This window comes from Phragmites australis, chromosome 10 (assembly GCF_958298935.1).
Source record: "Phragmites australis chromosome 10, lpPhrAust1.1, whole genome shotgun sequence".
Classification (NCBI taxonomy): domain Eukaryota; kingdom Viridiplantae; phylum Streptophyta; class Magnoliopsida; order Poales; family Poaceae; genus Phragmites; species Phragmites australis.
The window spans coordinates 1,376,020-1,396,595 of NC_084930.1; the positions used below are offsets into that span (position 1 = coordinate 1,376,020).

The 20,576-nt window shown below is 40.3% G+C and overlaps 2 protein-coding genes across 5 annotated transcripts; one reads left to right on the plus strand and one right to left on the minus strand.

The window, feature by feature from the left end:
* Positions 1-11,588: 11,588 nt before the first annotated feature.
* On the minus strand, positions 11,589-16,714 carry LOC133931234 (serine/arginine-rich splicing factor SR45a-like). Of its 4 annotated transcripts, none has more exons than XR_009911861.1 (8): positions 16,571-16,712; positions 16,433-16,452; positions 13,984-14,121; positions 13,105-13,207; positions 12,881-13,030; positions 12,483-12,787; positions 12,336-12,381; positions 12,019-12,112 (listed from the first exon to the last, which is right to left on the minus strand). XR_009911861.1 is itself a non-coding variant. In XM_062378073.1 (7 exons), the coding sequence occupies exons 1-7, from the start codon at positions 16,571-16,573 to the stop codon at positions 11,787-11,789; spliced, it is 759 nt and encodes a 252-aa protein (XP_062234057.1). In that variant the 5' UTR covers positions 16,574-16,714; the 3' UTR covers positions 11,589-11,786. The 4 variants fall into 4 exon arrangements, 2 of the variants coding, with proteins under 2 accessions (XP_062234057.1, XP_062234056.1); XR_009911862.1 differs by having other exon boundaries at positions 12,020-12,112; positions 12,468-12,787; XM_062378073.1 differs by lacking the exon at positions 12,483-12,787 and having other exon boundaries at positions 11,589-12,112; positions 13,984-14,094; positions 16,571-16,714.
* A 37-nt stretch (positions 16,715-16,751) lies between these two features.
* On the plus strand, positions 16,752-19,802 carry LOC133931233 (uncharacterized). The gene is made up of 5 exons (XM_062378071.1): positions 16,752-16,991; positions 17,171-17,422; positions 17,539-17,682; positions 17,760-18,494; positions 19,289-19,802. Exons 1-5 carry the CDS (start codon positions 16,896-16,898, stop codon positions 19,526-19,528), a joined length of 1,467 nt encoding a protein of 488 aa, XP_062234055.1. The 5' UTR covers positions 16,752-16,895; the 3' UTR covers positions 19,529-19,802.
* The last annotated feature ends 774 nt before the right edge of the window (positions 19,803-20,576 follow it).

Consider the following 20,576-nt stretch of genomic DNA (forward strand, 5'->3'; position numbering starts at 1 on the left):
TACCTGAAGTATAAACTAATGTCCAGAATAACAATAAGTTCAACGGCTCTTTTAGACGACATCCAAAGAACCTCAAAGGTAAACGAAAACGCAACAAGAAGCATAAGTCATATGCACCGGAATAGGAGTCAAGACATTTCCAAACTTGATAGATCTAATGTTTATTGCAAGTGTGGATACTACAAGTACTCCACTAAAAAATACCGCAACCTGAGATATTTAGTTAATCTGTATTTACAATCCATGGGACATAACCGACCTGCTTAAAGATAAAGATTTGAAGCACACTTCAATCAAGGAGGCTAGTTGTTCACAACAAGTTCTATAAGAACCAAGTAACAACTAGACTCTTTTGCAAACAGAAGATCCCAAGAGCACGAAAAATATGTTTGTCAAATTTGCATTGCATGACATGTTTAGAGATCATAACTAGTCTGCTAATTCCTTAGATACCATATTATCTACGTTCTATTACATTTTGTAATATAATATTGTATCAGCACTTGTGATACTACACAAAGCTATATGTAGTCTATATATCCGATAAGAATTTCATATTAAAATTTTCATTTCTTTATATGGATTTCTACGGGAGTTAATCCGATGGAGGAAGATATGTGCCTAGTGGACATATGCACCACAAATTCTATACTTAGGAAAACCAAAATATTTCCAAACTCTTACTAAGAGATAAGAAAATATTTTGATAATCGCTGGACGCGATGTAGTGATTGTTGGCTCTGGTCGTGCCATAATTACTCTCCCTATTGTATACAAGTTATAATCGATGATGCTCTATTATATCCCGATTCAACCAGTACCTTACTAAGTTATAGAGATATCCGTCAGAATAGATTCCATATCGAAACCCATGATGACAACAAAGAAGAATTTCTCCCCTTAATCAAAATAATGGATATGGCAATCTTACCAAAATACCATCTAGATTGTACTATACAAATATCAAATCCCATACCACATATTGGGTACAAAATAATTTTTCTATCTTGATCAAATCAAGACTTAGCATGATTGTCTTGGTCACTCTACCTTAGAGATGTCAAGAAAAATTATTAACAGTTCTATTGGTCACAATATTCTCAAAATATTCAGATTTATGTGCACCATATGCGTCACAGGGGATTTATTTTTATGCCCTCTTATCTTAAAATTCAAAATGCGCCACCCAATTTCTTGAACACCTTCAAGAACATATATGTGGCTCTATTCAGAAATATTATTGACCATCTAGTTACTCTACATGCTAATTGATGCATCTACAAAATAGCCCTACATGTGTCCTTATACATAAGGCACCACAATTATGTCAAACTTATTGCTCACATAATTAAAATTAAAGCAAATTATCCTGGATGCAGGATCAAATCTATTCACATGGATAATGTTGTTCCTTAACGTGCATTCAATCATTGTTTAGCTTTATGCATTACTGCATTAAGTGCCCTATGCACACATTCATAATGGTTTAGCTCAATATCTCATCAAGAGAATCAATTCATTTGCATGACTAACCATAGAATTTCAATTTACCAACATCTTGTTTGTGACATGCGGCTTTACACACCGCATCATTAAACCAAATTCATTCAACTGCAATTATATGGCTCCCTCCGTTGCAGTTAATACATAAAAATTTGGCTTTAGCCAAGTATTTCTCACCTACGAATCGGTTACATTCTGCATGTACCGATATTACCACTGTAGAGCATACATCAAATGGCATTGGGGATCCGTATACAGTATAATTTTCCGTCAATCATATAATACTTCGAGTCCCTCACATGGGACATATTTATTGTTCATATGCTCATAACATTTTGAGGATAATTTCTGGCATTAGGGAGAGATCAATACCACAAAGAATGCCAGGAATCATAAGAGAATGTCATACACGTTCATATTCAGTCCTCATATCCATATACCTGATATCTGACTTCTTATTCAGAACATCTTGTATTTATAACAAATTGTAAATAATATGTCAAGATGCATTTACTAGAAATGTGCCAGAAAGAGTGGATGTACCAAACGAAACTACTCAACTCTTAAATCAAAATAAGAGGGAGAGAAGTGCGATCACAAAGGATAAAACTTCTTGCAAATTACCATGAAAACAAAGGAATCCCTCCTCCAAGACAGTAAATACAAATCAACATCAAGTTGATAGACACCTTGTGGATATTCACTATCCAAACGCCTATGGATGTTCAGCATCCAAAAGCTCAGTACAAATGTGTACACAAATTCAGGCGCTGGGTCATGAGAACACCCTAACTTTATTATTTTGGCAAATACACAGAGTTAAATGGGATAATTTTCCACAAACTATATTAATTACATAGAATCAATCAACACTAAAGACTACAAATTGTTGACAAATATTTCTCCTCAAAAATTGCAGACGATCTTCAATTGGATTCAAGCCAAAGTCCATGGCCATGGCAGGGTGGCTCAAGCACTCGGTCTGGACCAAATAGAAGGAAGCAATTGAGATAGAACTGCACTCGCTTAAAAAAAAAGAGTTATTCACAAAAGTAATACCTACACCTCCAATATCTTCCCCACGAAAGTAAAATGGATTTTTATTCCATAAAGTGGTGAAATAGTGAGGCTTGTAGCATAAGGGTTCACGCAGAGATTTGGCATCAATTACGATGTTACATGCCCTATGGTATATGTGGAAATTTTATTCTCATATTCAATATCATTAACAGATCAAATGAATTGGATAGATTCAGGCATATAAGTCCCTAATGGACTTTGCATTCTGAATCTAAATTCAAATCACAATATATATTGTGTACAGCTTAAAATTATTCTATGACTTCAAGCAGTTAAGTTGATTGTGGTACAACTGACTAAATGAGTTCCTTCCACATAAGGGTTACTCCAACGATTGCATATGTGTGTTCATAATGAAATCCCAATTGAATTTTATATCATCTCCAAACTACACACGATAAAGTATGTAATCATCTTAAGACGAAATTTGAGATGAATGATTTGGTTAAAAATAAATTTCGTTTAAGTCTGCAACTTAAGCATATTCCTTCAGGAATATTTATCTATTAGTCCACCAATAACCAAATGATATTGAACCATCATATCCATCAAAACACTTATGAAAATTCAATCCCTAAATATGAATCAAGATCCATTTATACATTGGTTGACAATAAAAAGATATTAAACCTAAAGTTCTATATCTTAGTGTCATCGAAGCGCTCATGTATCTTGCAAATCGCAACAGCCCTGATACTTCATTTGCAGATAACTTGCTAGCCTAAATAGCACAACTCTAACAACACCATTAGACGTGTATCAAAGAAGATATCCATAGATATCTTTATGACACTAAAGATCTAGATTTTTCTATTAGAAAAATCAAAATATTACCATAGTAAGATATCCAGATTCTGACTATATAAATGATCCCCATAACTCCAGCTCATAGGCCGATTTTATGGTGATACAGCCATCTCATAGGAGTAATCAAAACAGATTCTAGTGGCTATTTTCACCTATAATTCTGAAATATCATATATATGTGTATGGTTTCGCAGAATGATTAACTACATAAAATCTTGTGATATTGGTTCCATTGAATCATCAACCATTATCTATGATAATTCAATATGCATCACTCAAATGTAAACATGTTACATAAAGAGTAATATAACCAAACATATTGCTCATAAATTGTTCTTTCCTCATAATAGGGAGATAGACATCTTGCAAACTAAATCATATGATAATCTCGCTAATTTATTCACTAAGTCATTATCAACTTCTATATTCCAAAATATATTCACGTAATTGGTATGCGACAACTACGAGATTTGCAAGGTTCAGAGGAGTTGATCACTAAATAATAACATGTTCATGTTATATTATACTCTTTTTCTTTATGAGTTTTTCCTATACGGATTCTCATATAAAGTTTTTAACAAGGTAATATCTATACAAGATCATATGTCATATCTCTTATTTTCCCTTTTGAGGGTTTTAAAGGAGATATCAAAGACATATCTATTATTCTCTAAACTCGCTTATGATTTTTTTTCTTCTTTTTAACGGTTTTCTCATATGAGTTTACAAAGAGACAATAATCAATATATGTCGTACCCTTTTCGCCTTATTTTTCCTCTAGGTTTTAAAGGGGCTTTAACAGTATATCATCATTATTCCTCCTATTTTTATAAGATATTTCCAGATGTTTTAATATGATCCGTATATCATAATTATTGTTCTCTAAGCTCATCAATGAGTTTTCCTTCGTAGGTTTCTCATATGAGCTTACAATGAGACAATAATCAATATATGTTATATCATTTTCTCCTTACATTTTTTCATTGGGTTTTAAAAGAGTTTTAATGGCATATCAACATATTATTTTTTCTTATTTTTTGCACAGGATTTTAGAGGAGTTTTGCAACAAGAAGTTTACATTATAGACAATTGATTAGGGGGAGTGTTATGAATAGACACCTTTTAGGTGTTAGTCATGTGATTAATTACCAATAGTTATATCTATTAGGAATAAATGTCTTTCCAATAGACATATCCTTTCATTATATCCATTCAACATGTATAAATATGTAAACACCCTATGAATCAATACAAGAGTTTCATTCTCTACTTTGTTTCTCAGCAATTATTCACAATATAAATAAAGGGGTGGGTTTGCTATTGAACACTGCCATGTTTGTCAGGTGAAGATATGAAATTATATTGGCAAGACTTGCAGGGGAAAGTTATAGAGGCGAGAGACTTCCAGTCCCGTCGATTTTCTATTGCCATGTCTCGTCGACTTTCAGCAATGATTATAGATTCGGTATGTGCAAAAGTGTCTATGATATTGAGCTAGTTACAGATAGTTTTAGAACTGTCTGCAATACACTTGTACACAGATGAATTTTCTAAATAGCTATTTATGCGTAGTAAGAGTCACAGACAGTGTTGGTTTAACCCGTCTGTACGTAGTAAGAGTCACATATTGTGTTTGTTTAAATTCATTTGTGATTACTAAGGGTTACAGACATTTTTTTTTTATAAAAACTGTCTGTGTCTCCCTCCCCCTATAAGCCAATTTGCTTTGTGGCTGAGGCCTTATAGGGAGAAAGGGTCACAAAGATACACTTTATGATTCTCAGATTAAACACACTAACACATTGTTTAGAACATCTATCACACATTATTCAGAACAAAAAACGCAAGTATTTACATATATATCACAAAGGTTAAAAACATCACACATATACACATAACACATTGTTCAGAACATATAAATCTAGCTAGTTATACATCATTGGTCGATCAACTCCGTATTCCAAAAGGATAAAATGATTGACATCATGGTGACATCGTCTTCCAAAAAGATGAAAAGTGATCGACAAATTTAGGCCGATCGACGTCGTATTTCAAAAAGATGAGATGATAGACATCATCTCAGTCCCATACATTTCAGCACAATATCAACCCAAGAATCATCTTCAATTAGAAGCTCACAGTCATCCGAATCTGGTTGCACCTTGATGATCTCACGAATTAGCCAAAAACAGACTGGGTTGCTGCAAAACTACCAACTATGGTTCAACAAGAAATAGGCATTCACGCATGTCCTGTAGTTAACAAAAATATCTCCATTCTGACAAACAACAATGGAGAAATTTCCTTCCGATAGAACTGAATAGAGAACCCGGTTGACAACTTACACAGGGGCGACAGAGGGGGCCTTCATAGCAGTGAAGAGGACGAAGTCCAGCAGGCTGAAGTTGATGCCAAGCATCTGCATCATCGAAGCTGTCATAGGGACAACCCCATCCTGCCACCTCCTGATTGCCATGAATTGCGCCATTGCAGATATACGACAGAAATAAGGTTGTGCCATCAGTTGCACAGATCGAAGTAATAAAAACCTAACAAACTCTAACTAAACCGCGAAGGGAACCATATGATACTCACATCGGTGCAATGAAAGGGATTCAGCCTTGAAAGTGTATCTAGGCCCCTTTATGTGGGTTTTGGATAATTGATGATAAGTGATTAAGGGACTAATGATATTTAATGAGTTTATGAACATGTATTAGTCTCATGAAGTGTTAAATGACGCTAGAGTCTCTCAAAAAAGAAAAGAGAAGCGGCTTGTGGATACTCGATAGATTTAAAATTATCTTTTATTTTTTGAATTTGAGTATAGGCATATTGTAATATTCAGAGGGATGCGTTTAGATAGATTTGAAGATGTCTCAGTGTTCAAAGTACCTTTTAGCCTATTTGTGCCAGACACAAAACACCCCACGAATACCAAGAAACTCTAGTAATGGCTGAACCCGGACGTTCTGGGCTACTCCGGAGGTTCCAGATAGTCGGAACCTCCGGACTCTCTCCGGATAGGGGTCTCGGGTGAGTCTTTTTTTTAGACCTAGAAGTTCGGGATAATTTTAGAACATCTAGATTCTAGAGCTCCAAAAGCTCTGGACTATCTCCAGTTAAGGTTCTCGGGTTGTATTAATTTCTTGAACCCGGAAGTTTCGGATATTTTCGGAACCTCCAGATTTTGTCACTTTAGCAGGGTTTCGAGGGTAGCTATCTCAAGGCAATCCAAAAGTTCCGGATTAAGCCAGAGAGCACTATAATGGCTAGTTTCTGAGGATGGGTATAAACACACCCCTCACTCCTTCACCCCGGGGGTGCTGACCTACCTTGAGCCAAAAGCCTTTAAAGCACATTTAGAACTCTCCCACTCTCTGTGCTTCAAATTCTTGATAAATTTTGAGATTTTGGTGAGTGATTTGAGATTGAGTGCTAGTGAACAACATTCTCGTCTTTGAGCACTTGAAGACATTGTCAAGCCGCATCGACATCGCGTTTGCTACTCTTGAAGGTTCATCCTCCTAGACGGCTTGGCGTCACCTTCTGAGCACCCTAGCTTGTAGAGTGTCACGAGAAGTTTATGAAGACATCCCCTCGCCTCCGCATGGAAAGATGACACTTGAATAAGCCCAAGCTCAATATTTGTGGTCGCTCGATGAGGAAAAGGGTTGAAAGAGACCCGGCTCTTTGTGAGCTCCTCAATAGAGACATAGGATCCTTGGATCCGAACTTCGGGAAACAAATCACTTGTCTCCTTGCTCACTTTCTTGTGTCCTTGTGTTCATTCACGTTCTAGTTGACTTTTGTGCGATTTACCTCAATCTACGTGGTTGTGTGTTTGTTGCTACATGTGTCATGTGGAAAGGATTCACTACATCTTTTTATAGCATGTGGTAACATCTAGAATCAACTAGAAGTTCCTAGGCGTTGTTTATTTTCAAATTTACTCACTATGATCGGGTTATCCGGGTTGAGCGAGGAACTTCCGAATAAGACTAGAAGTTCCTGATTAAACCCGGAGGTTCCGTGTTCTTATTAATCCGTTGTAAAGTTTTTAATTTTTCAGAGCACCTATTCACCCCCTCTAGGCAACATCTCGATCCTTCAGACCCCTGTCGAGATCACGCTTCTCCAACGCTGATGGCGAGTGAGGACACAGAACACTCCTCGCTTCTCAGTGCAATGGAACACTTGGATATAGCGAGTGAGAAAGAAGAACACTAGTCATTGCTTTATATTGAGAGGAGATGAAAGGTTATGTGTGGAAAGCTAAAAGAGCATTGAGAGATGAGCGGTTTGTATGTGTTGGAAGCCAAAAGCATCAGAGGACATGAGCGATTAAATTTGAAAACATTTGTGAGTCTTTAAAAATATATTAATGTTTATAAAATCCGTCTATGTGTACCGAATAGATAAAAAAAGTATTAAGAAATCGTATGTGATAATATCATAGATGATTTTTTTCTAAAAATCGTCTGTATCTATATGATAAAAACAGACAGATTTATAAAAATTATCTGTGAATTCATTCATACCTAGAAACCTATCTTCTTACAGACATATCTATCTTATCTGCTGTCTGAGAATATTTTATATGCTATAGCTTAAAAAAATCATCTATGACATTCCGTCTCTTTTCGATGATTCTGTACTAGTGTTGGTGTACGTACCAACATCATACATATTTGTACGGTGTGGTCCACTCGATCGATTGATCAATCGCTGTGCTAAGAAGCCTACAAGTACGTACGTATTCCTTGCAGCTGCTAGCTAGGCTTGAACATGGTCTCCTGCACGCTCGCACTGCATGTATGTGCATCCGTGACGTCGGTCTGTCTGTTGCGATGGGCAAAGAAAAGGGTGAATGGGTCCTCTTCCTCGTGTCGTGACGAGAGAGGAGAGAGAGAGATGCATGCGAGTGGCTGGGATCATGCAGGCAAGGAGAGAAGCGGGAACGACAAGCGCTAGACGCCATGGCTCCCCTCGGGAAGCTCAAACTAACCCTACTGCTCTGCCCATCGATCACAGCTCGCTGCATGGGATGCTGCTATCGGAGAGGCGTAGGCTTCCCGTTCCCTAGCACGTGGGACCCACTCAACAGGCTCAGACACAGAGACGCCGGGCCCGGGCTCCCTCCTTCCTACGAATCTTGGCAGTCCGGCTGGTACATAACTACTACTAGTATAATACAATCGTCTAGTAATGCAGCAATGGAGCAATATTACTGAGACGGATGCACTTACGTATAACTCGGCACACAACAATTACGTACAGATGACAGGCACAGCTCAGGCAGCTTTGATGGGAATGTGAACGTACCGGCTGTAGATATGTATGTCTTAAAACAATCATAAAGATGATTGTATTATATATTTATTTATATACTTTTAAATAATATATTATTCTGTTTCATGAATACCTATTATTTATGTTGATAGAAGAGTATCATTTATATTGATAGAAAAGTATGTGACTGGTTTATAAAGATAGTTTTTAAGTTTGTCATGTTGTGAGGTGTGAGCGATCAAGATGAAATTTGTTCTTTCTAGATAACGAAAGAAATATCTCTAGACCCTTCAATATGGTTGAATTAGAAATTGCATAACCATATCAATATGATTAAAGAGTTAATCATGAAGGAGGATTTAGTAATTCATTACAATATTGAGATAATGGTTAAGATATTACAAGGATGTCATATGTCTCGCCTTGAAGTTGATTGGTATCATGAGACAAAGAGATTGGTATATGAGTATATCAAGGTTAAGTCAATATTATTTTTTATGTATACTCAGGAGATAATATGTTTTGCTAGGATCCACTATTGATTTCGATTAAAAAGGGGTTTCAAGTCATGGTCGTTTATGTCTTAAAAAAAGTCATATCTATTTATACATGAACCTAACGAGTCACACACTTAATAAGTTGGAATAATATATACGGATTAGATCTATTAGTGAATTTAATTGGATTGTAATCCACGAGGGATCAGAATCTTAATAGGCTATCAATGTGGAAGTCCATTAATAGGCTCTATATAAGGGGATGCGTGTAGTGAGAGCGTGTACGGTTCAACCACTACAAATACTAGCCGCGCCCCTCCATCCAGCCTCAAAAAAAAAACTTAGTCACGCACACAGTGCTAGCACATCAGCGCTCGGCATTCCATCCAATCCGTAGAAGCGCTGTTGCAACTGCGATGTTCATCGGCTTGACAACTTGAATTTGAAGCTGCCGATTCGACTTCTGTTTCGAGTCGGAAGTCAAAACGTATCCGACTAAGAAGTTGGATTGTCTACGTCTGTTTGAGGAGGAGATCATGTTGTAGGGACGATCATCCTGTTAAGTTTGGCTACTTACTCTATATTACTGTGCATGATGTTGGACTGATCTGCTTCCATTCTTATTTTGTGCGCTATGCATCTTGTGATAACTATCTATCATTACCTCCATCACTCAGAGTCACGTGGCATGCAAAGTTTATGTTTCTACTAGCGTAGCCTACTAATTCCCGGTACGAGCCTAAGGTTGGGATTCATAGGAATGTCTTGTCGTCGTTGTTGTGTTGTTCCCTTGCCCTGAGTGAGCCCCTGACTGCACAAGGGCCGGCCGGCTAGATCGATCGGGTCCGGGACCAAACCAAACCAAAACCAAAGGACTCTCTGCTCTGCAGTCTCCTACCTGCACATCCCGTGACGCTACAACCAGGTAGGGCAGGCACGAGGGCATGCCACGGCATACACAGGTCTATACAGATCATATGGACGTGATTCTGAGAGTGCAGGCATGCATGCAGATTATGTGGACGTGTGATTAAACAGTATGGACGTGCAGATTGTGCAGGCATTATCAGCACGCGTAAAAAGCCTGTGAGCCTGCGATGCATCAGCCTCACTTATAGCCCTGGGCCTCACTTACAGCAGAGTCCGTCCGGGCGTCTTATTATGTCCCCATCCGATGGTCTCGCGAGCAGCGGCGGCACAAGTACAAACAGATCGAATTCCGCACTCTCTCTCTCTCTCTCTCTCTCTCTCTCGTCTGGTCGACGTCCCGTGACAATAATCTGCAGCTCAATAATGGAGGAGATCGGCAGACGCAACACAGACATCTGCCCTGCTCCGGCGCCAGGTGACACGCCACCAGGCTTCCCACGCCATCCTCTCCTCTCACCATTAGCGTCCTCTTCTCTTCTCTCCTCGTGAGCAACGTACGTGCATCATCTATCTTCTCCGGGAACGGCGAGCACGTCAACTGATATATCGGACAAATTCTAGACGAGCTAATGCTCACATAAAATCTACAAATAGCTGCACAGCACAGTAAAGATTCCCTTGTGAAACGGGAGCCAGAGAGAGTATCGGCAATGATGCTCTCTCTTACTTGAAGATGCAGCTCAAGAGGTGGCGAAATGGTACGGTACGACAAGAGAATATATGCAACAGGAGCCTAATGGGACGTCACTACCTGCATCATGACCATGCATACGCTGGGTAGAAGAATCTGCCTTCTCTTTTTTGCACCCCTTTCCCCTCAATCTGCACTTTTGCATTTACTCAAAAGAAATGAAAAGAATTTGACAGCAACTACCACTAGTACCTTCCCTTCGCATCAAATCATATCACTCCAGAGTCCAGAGTCCAGAGCAACCAAAAAGTCACAAGGCTCTGTGCCGATTAATGATGAGATACCTACGGAGCAAAAGAACACGGGCTCGATCAACACAACACAACCCAACCCAACCCAACACGACGCCCAGAATCCCCGGCAGGAAAAAGGGACAACCTGTGCTCAGTGCCTGCCAAACCAAAAGGTAAAGAATTCACATGATCCATCCGTCCAACGCCACAAAACCACACATACTAGTGTGCAATAACAAGATCATCTCTTATGTTGGGGCTGCACCATTCACATGCACTCATCAAGGACACAAGTGTTATCATGAGCCCTCACATCTCTCTCCTCCAGTAGTGTACCATCAGACACAATGATACAAAGGGCAGGGCGCATCAAAGCCTTTTGTCTTCTCATGCCACCAATTGTTTTCACTGCCCTACCATCAAACTTTCTTACCTCCTCGTCCTCCGGGTGAATATTCCTGGGTTTCTCACCTTTCAAGGATTCGAATTATGGGCATGCCAAATAATAGCCACGTACCTACTGTCTGCCCATGATTTCAACTAGTTCAAAAAAGATGCCGAATGGAACAAGTCCCCAGTCATTCTTACAATCATTCCAAGCTACAAACAAGGTGCTCATACAATTTTTTTAAAATCCACAGAGAAACCAGTCCAGAAGCACAGCTACACCAACCTACCATTCATGGAGGACCATCACAACATCATGCCATCCATCTTGACCATCCACTGTCGACTGAAATACGGGAGCAGACCTCACCTGTCATAGCCACCGCCACCCGCTCGGCGGCTGCCGCTGTAGCCCCTTTCTGGCATCCGATACGGTGAAATTGATCGCTCCCTTCTTGCCCTACCACCATAAGGGGGGGAGTACCCCCGCCCACCCCTGCTTTCATAGTAGTCTCGGGGATCCCGGTGGGGAGGGTAGTCCCGAGTATCCCTGTAGGGAGGGTAGTCCCGAGTATCCCTGTAGGGAGGGTACATGGGAGGTGGTGATCTGCGGTAGCCATTGCCATAATACTCATCACGACCACCATAGCCCCTGCGGTATCTCCCACGGTCTCTACGCTCATACCGATGACCTGTCAAGGTATGAAGTGTAGCATAAGTAGTAAACAGTAAAGGCTATATTCACCATAAAAGCTAAAGAAAAGGTTTCAAGTGACCCATAAGTGATAAGTAATAGGAGACATGTGATTAGAGTAGTAAAAGAAAAACAGTAAAAGAAAGTAGGGTGATACGATTTAGATAGGATGATACAGAGTGCACTGGTATCTACAGATTTAAACATGCTGCTTTCCATACCAAGATAGCTTCCAGGAGTTGGTGTCCTTGGGCGACCACGGCGTGACTGAAGCAATAGAAACAGCAACTGAAGTCAGATTACAAGCAATAATATCATTCTGGATCATGTAGGTAATTACGAGTTTCTCTTACGATCAACGGACATACGCTCTGCAATAACGGACCAAGAGAGGTAATAAGTTACGAAGAGCTCAAACTCCAACTAGCAGACATCCAACGTTGCTATGCACATGTCACCACACATGCTTGACTAAAGAGTTGGAAATGCCCGTTGATTAGTTGATGTGGAAGTTGAATGCCAGATTTAGTTGAAAATTTGCTACATTTAGTTGTTGTGAATCTTGTGGTGCATAGTAACCCTTTGGGCTGTCCATTGATGAAGCTGTATGAGCTAAAGTTGAAATGGATGAACTCAGCATCTTGATTGCTGCACATAGCTTGTACAATGTCTTCTGAATAATAACCAAAAAAACCCCCAGGTCAACAAACAGGACATACGTGGTTGCACTGTTAGCAACAACCCAAGTGAAGGTGAAAACGATTACCTTTTCAACTGTGATGTTTCGGCCTTCCATTACAGAATCGTTAAGATACTTGATGCAACGTTCTGCATCTTCAACAGTGTCCATGGTGACAAAGGCAAATCCGCGAGAAACACGTGTATGGGGTTCAAGAACAACATGGCAACCAACCACCTAACCAACAAGAGATGTTATGATGTGATACTTCTCAGAGAAATTTCGGTGGACTTTGTTAGAAGTCAACTAACCTTTCCTTCCTTCGAGAAAAAATCTTTAATTTCCCTTTCAGTCACCCTAGAAGAGAGTCCAGTCACATACAGAGTATTTCCATGGTTTACAGCCTCCTCCTCCCTGCAACCAGGAAAGAATTAAGAAAGTGAAAAATGCAGATGAAGAATTATTAGCTAGTGAAAAACTAAGAGGTATGAAAACCATAGGTTGTTCAGTAAAAACAATGTTTTTTTACACTGCATCTCTTTTACTAGTTCATTAATCCAAACCCGTTGATACCATTGAAACATGATTCTGTTAGTACAATCTATTATCTAATTCATTATAGATGAAACAAGAATTCCTTTCCATATTGCAACAGCTATTACCATATTACAGTGCGATTTTGTCATAATAGGATCTCGTTTCTTTATACACCAAAGTAATCATTACACATGGGACACAATGTTTGTTACAAGATCATTCTCCCCAAAGTGATGAATCTCTTTATACCGATTATGTAGTTTTCATGTCACAGCTATTATAATAAGACTTTCAACTATCACAACAAATCTACACAAACAAATATGCCATGTTTAGAAATACTCTATACTTAACTAACTCATACTGAACTGCTATTCTAATAGGACAGCCTACTTTAGAACTGATTTCTTGACTCTTGCCCAACACCTACACATGCTATTACAACATGAACCTCACTACTATCAACACAATCCCCCAAAACAAGAACATGTTATATCAAACATAAATAGTGCATAAACTATACACGTTAGTTATAAAACCTTCTAGCAATAAAGCAGAAATAGGTTATACAAAATTGATGGTGCACAAGTGCAATTAGCATAAAATCTAAAGCACAAGTAGAATTAGCAAACAATTTAAAGAATCCTGAGCACCTTTCATGGCTTCTAGATCTTGATCTCGCCTGAGATCTAGGATCAGGTAAAGGAGACCTAGACTGGGATCGAGCTGGAGATTGTGATCTTGACCTTGCTTTTGGGCGCCCCCTGTAAGGAGAAGGGGACCTTGAGTACCTGAGAGTAAGAAGTTACCACTAGCATGTGTTAAACATTAAACAGTCCTAACAGTTGTGATATGGATATTCTGGTAAAAGATGGCAACAGAATAAGCAGTTGAAAGTATAAATTAGCATGTAAAACCATTGCGTTGATGTGATCAATGCAAACCAGCGTCCAAAGCAGCAAAGCTATCATAGGATAAATTTCATAAACAAATTACTAAAGGAGATTCATTGTTTACTGATAGGACACTGGTGCCAAGGATAACTAATATATGATGGGTACTGCATCTACATTAGTCGTAAAGAAAACCTAGCAGCGAAATTTAGATATTTGTTTTAAAAAAACACAAATCAGTTTACAATAAGACTCTGATTGTTGCAATGAAAAAAAGGACCACGAGCACTCTAGCTACTGTAACTTTTTAAATGAGTACAGTGCTATCCTAAGGACAGATATAACAAGACAATATCAAAAGCTCATAAAGTAATTCTAGACAAAATGTTCCTGACTCATCATTTACCATTAACCTACAGATGCCCAAGGATTATTTGAATGCGTGCTAAAATTGAATCTAACTCGGGTGATAACCCTCTAATAACGGCAAGGACACAATACCATGCTGATTACTTTGGCTGCAAAAACACTGCACAGGCACCTTCCCATGGCAGTTCACAGAATTATTGACTGTCATGGGTCTAGAACTCAAGCTGGACCCCACAGCCCACAAGGGCCTGACGGCCCAGGAGGAGGCTGCCTTGCGTCAACCACCCTAGCCACACACCACCACCAGGCTGCCGCCTCCAACCGATGCCACATCATCATTGGCTTGAATTCCAAGCCAATTCATCATTTAATTAGGATATCTAACCTTTATTTTAAGCAGTTATATCTGAAAGTTAGGCAGGATGGGATTGCAACTACAAAATCCCATCTATAGATTATTTAGCCTCAAGTTAGTCTCCTCTATAGATAGAGCCCCCCTGTACTCGTTACAAATCAAGTAAAGGGGCTTAGACCCTCCGGTCTCTAGCTCTCTAGCTCTCCAGCCCCGTGTGCCAGCCTCCCTGGTAGCACCGTCTGCCTCTCTTGCCCTGATTCTCCCCCAAATCCCTCCAGTGAAATAGTGCCCATCACATTGACCCACCATTTGGTGCTTCAATTGCTTTGAACAAGTAGTAAGTACAATGCATATAACTCAGATTGCAGTCTCTTTGAGGAAAAGTTGTCCTAGCATAAACCAATTTCTCAACTTTGTGTTTGGTTTGAGAAATGGACCGAGTTTTGCAAAATAATTCATCATAACCACGATGAAACACAGATGGAATCATTGCACCAAAACAAACAGAATGACCTCATGATGGACAAACAAATCCTAGGATTAACCTGTTCCTCAAACCAAAGATACTAAGAGAAAGCACCAACATTAATTGTCTAACTGTTCTGTGCAATGACACAAAGCAACAGCTTCTTTAAGGAGCTACTAAGTGCAAGCCTGATTGTAGCCAACAATATGAAATTTATTAACCATTTGGTGAAGGAAAATTGGTCTGGGGGACACTTTTTTTTTTGTGAATTTGTCTGTAGGACACTGTTAAAAAATTTCTTGTCTACAGGATACTCGTTTTTTTTGTCTGAAGGGCACTAGACAGTGTCTTGCAAACAAGGAAAAAAGAAAACAATGTCCTACGGACCAGACCGCATTTTATTAGTGTACTGTAGACAAAATGCCCTTGCTAAAAGTCATTAGACCCATGCGAAGCATAAACATAAACACTTTGATAGGAAGCAAGTTATTCCAGATTCACACAACACAGTCACGACAAAAAGTTCCATTATTTCAGGTTTAAGGTTTAGTAGGCACCACACTCAAAGCTTTTATGAGAAAAAGGAGCTAGCAAAGAAAACTTTCAACAAGTTTGGTGGTGTATCTACATTTCAGAAGCACTAGAGATCTAAGAAGCAACTGAAGCAAGAGCTTCGTACGAGGTGTACAACAATCTAGGTAGATAGCAGACATTGCCAACCAAACATAAGAAGCAATATGCAATCAACCTCAGCACATGCCACTATTTAACACAAACATAACAAGTAAACAAACAAAATAACAGGGATCCACAGTAACGACATCCCTGGACGCATGCCACTCTTCATACTCTACGGATCTCCACTTAACCCATGTTGCCGCCTAACAAAATCAAATGAAATCGCGAGCCACGAAGCTACGATTCCAAGCAAAAACATTGCAACACCGCAGCCAGATCAGGGGTGACCAACGAACAAGGATTGCATAGCCATATACGAGAAGGGAAACGAGCGTCGTTACCTCCTGCGCGGGGGATCGGCCTGCGAAGAAAATGACCCAAAGGCAACGCGTCAGTGCGGAGATCAACGAAATCACCCGAGGAAGAAAATCGCAAAACGAATAGAACGATGACAACAAGGACAAGGAGGCGAGGATCACCATGGCGCGAAGCGGGGACGGCGGCGGAGGTCCCGGTCCCGGGCGTCGCGTGCGGGGCTAGGGTTTGAGGGTTCGCGTCGCTTCTCCGCTCTCCCCTTCCTGCGCTGCGCTCTCAGTCTCAGGTCGAAATGGTTCTTGTTGATGGCGAGAGTTGTTGGGCCTCGACAGTCACCGAGGCCCAGCCCAATTAGCACGAACGCGAGCGAGGAAAGCGAGTGCGGTGGCGGCGTCACCGTCGTGCTGCCCCTTCTTACCCTTGAGCCGAGAGAGAGGAAGGACGGAAGAGGCGAGCCGTGAGAGGAAACCCTCGTCAGCGGCGGTGGCGATGCAGGCGGAGAGGAAGCGGATGGCAGGGCTCTGGGAACGCGAGGTCGGCCGCATCCCGCCCGAGCGCTTCGTCAACACCGTCATGGCCTCCCAGGTCCTCACCTCCCCCTCTCCCTCTCTTACCACGCACTCTACCGATGACGCGATTTTGCTTGTACCAGCTTTAAATCCCTAAGCCCTGACGAGATTAAGCTATAGTGCCGATAGATTAGCGCATTTGCTTGGGTTTCGTGTTCTTGTAGCAGCTTGTGACCAGTTTGGCTGCGTGCGCAGGATTTTGTGCGTTCTCTCAACATACAGAAGCGGCTGCGGAAACACAGGGGCTGTGTCAACACCATAAGCTTCAACTCGGACGGGAGCTTGCTCCTCTCCGGCTCGGACGACCGGAGTGTCACGCTGTGGAATTGGGAGGAGGCGGTGCCGACCTTTGCTTTTCACACCGGGCACAGCAACAACGTGCTCCACGCGCAGTTCATGCACTTCTCGGATGACCGGAGCATCGTCTCATGCGCTGCTGATGGTGAGGTATGCATTTACGATGTTACGCTGGCACCCAATTTGATGGTTCTCATGTTTATCTTGCTCTTTTTGGTCACTACTCGTACCATCGTGCTATGTTTCTTGTTTGCCAACCAAAACAGGTGAGGCATTCGCAGATACAGGAAGGGGGTCGCGTAGTTACCGACGAGCTTGTTGAGTTAGAGTTCGCAGTACACAAGTTGGCTGTCGAACCGGGAAGTCCTCACACGTTCTACTGCTGCTGTGAAGATAGCTCTGTGTGGCTTGTATGTTTTTAAGCTCCTTCCTTCACTTGTATTTATCCCTGCTGGATTCTTTGTTGATGCGTTTGCTTTCCTTCCAGTTTGACCTCAGGGGGAAAGATGCCGTGGAACTCTTTAAATGTGAGGCTGCTGATCAGTTCACAGGTGAAACCATCGAGCTATTTGCTATCGCCATAGACCCAAGGAAGCCCTGTTGTTTTGCAGTTGCCGGATCTGATGAGTATGTGAGGATATATGATACCCGCAAGATTTATCTGGATGGGAACTCTAGTTTTGGTCGCCCAACTGAGCACTTCTGCCCACCGCATTTGATTGGTGAAAACAAAGATGGAATAACTGGTTTGGCTTTCTCACAGAGAAGCGAGCTATTAGCATCATATAGCTATGATAACATCTACCTTTTCTCGAGAGAGCATGGGTTACACTTCAACAATATTGAGGTAGGTGAACGACTCCTGATGGATGAAACAGAGGGAGTCTGCCACATAAATACAGCCCCGTTACCTTTTTGTAGAGATAAGTTGCCTATACCTAAGACTTTCAAGGGACACCGGAACGTACACACCATTAAGGGGGTTAACTTCCTTGGCCCAAACTGTGATTATGTTACCTCTGGATCAGACTGTGGCCATATATTTATATGGAGAAAGAAAGATGGGGAGCTTATTAGAGTGATGAAAGGAGATAAGCGGATTGTAAACTGTGTCGAACAGCACCCTTCTGGGATTGTTGTTGCAAGCAGTGGCATTGAGAATGATATCAAGATTTGGGAACCTGGTGAAGGTGAAAACCCTGCCATCGCTCACATTGACGAGGTATGTACTTTACTTTACAAAACTCGCTTGTCCTTCTTGTGCCTTGTTATGTTCTTTGTTTGCACAACTTGTCATAAATGACCTTGTGTATTGGGCAGCCTTAGTTAACTATTTACATAATACCATTCGCACGAAGAATTAGTTTGCTTGAGATGCGTTCATATTTTTTAAAAATTTTGAACGACGCTGGAGTGTAAATGTATAGGCCCCTGCTTCATTGTTTCTTTTTAAATGTTTGGAGAACTAAAAAGGGCAAGTTCATTTGTGTTGTGAATAGGAAGTATCCGATGTAAGCTGTATATTTTCATTGTAAAGGAAAAGGAACAGAGAGGATAAATTTTACACTAGAAGTAGATTGGGCGTAAGCATTATGTTTCTTGTTAAAATCAGAATTGAACTATCAAATTCTGATATTTTGAAAATTCGTGTACAGTTGCTCAGGGTAAAAGAATGTTATGCAATTTTCTGTACCATTGTTCATATTGGTCATACAGCTATAAGATAGGGATCAAATTATATTTTAAGTTTTTAACATGACAATTTGTTCCCACGTAACACCAAAATAAAAAAGGATGTACATGCAAAGTCAACTTATTTTGGCATTGTAACAATCGCATCATCCTCCAAACCACACTGCTTTTCTTATGGTTCATTATTTGACATTGTTGGAGACAATATTTGCTGCTGCCCTGCTTTCAACAGAGGTTGTTTGAAGGGAGTTGCAGAAATAATGTACTTTCTGATGCTGTACCAATGATGTTACAATCCTGATATGTGGAATTTACTTTTTGAAGGTTGAGACAGATCTATGGCACTCCAGTAGCAGTGATTCTGATGGCTTTTTTTACTATAACGGTTATGATTATATGATGGACTCGGATAGTATTGATTTATATAATGAAAATGATGAGGATGATGAAGATCAAGATACATCAGAGGATACATCAGAGGATTCATCAGACGAAGATGGTGGTAACAGTACCAAAGAAGACGCTGATGGTGATAACAGTGGCAAAGACATGAGCGATGGCTGACAAAGATGTAATTGGTTTCCTTGTAGGTGATCTTAGGAGGAGTGAGGCTCACAAACACGTGCGTAGTTAGGATTCTCGAGAGTTTTTGTGTGATGTCTTTTAGGTTACTGTTTAGTGTTCCTTTTCAGGCTAGCCTTTCACTTGTACATATTCTTCAGAATTGAGATAGTCTAGCATCGTGATGTAAATGTCTTCGGAAAGCAATTATCCAGCGAGAGACTAACATACGAGCAGCTATGGGCATATGCTACTGGATATAGTATTAACTTTTCAACCATTCGTATGCGCACAACATGCAAATTCTACACTGATTTGGAGGAATTTTATAGAAAACTATCCAATTCCTGGATTCTGGATAATTCAAGAGCTCCAAACTGCGCCTTGACTTACACCACACTCAAGTGTCAAGCTTGTTGGGTATATTTGCACAAGGTCCCTGTTTGTCTCACTGTATCATGAATCATGTGCTTATTCTGTAATGTATTAGTATGGATATTTTCCTTCGTATAAGATTCTTATTTTAAAAATAAGTCTCGATTCGTACGCGAGCTAAATTAGCCTTCTTTTCCTGCGTTTTTGAACCGACCAACTATCTTGGTGGGGCGCTCGTAGCGCGTTGGTTGTTCGGTGGTGTGCGAATGACCAGTGGGGAGTTCAACTCCCGGTCTCGTACCGAAGCTTGTTCCCGTAATTATGGAGCTAGAAATTTTTCAGATAATTTCAAGCGCTTGTAGACCACAAGAGAACTATAACGTGTCGGTCGCTTATGGAGCTAGAGGCCTCATAGTTCCTTTCAGTAGGTATATGTGTATAGGTTATATGTCTAAGTATGTGTAAGTGTACGTGTATGATATATGATATAAGTTCAGATACAGTTTATATCTAGTAGTGTTGAGGTTATAAAAAAAAAAGAGAGAAAACTACAAATCACCCCTAAACTTTGGTCTGGTACTCTCAAATCTCATCATAAACTATGAAATCATATATATTTTACCATAAACTTTATAATACTACTCAAAATTTATCCTGAACTATAAAATCAAATATA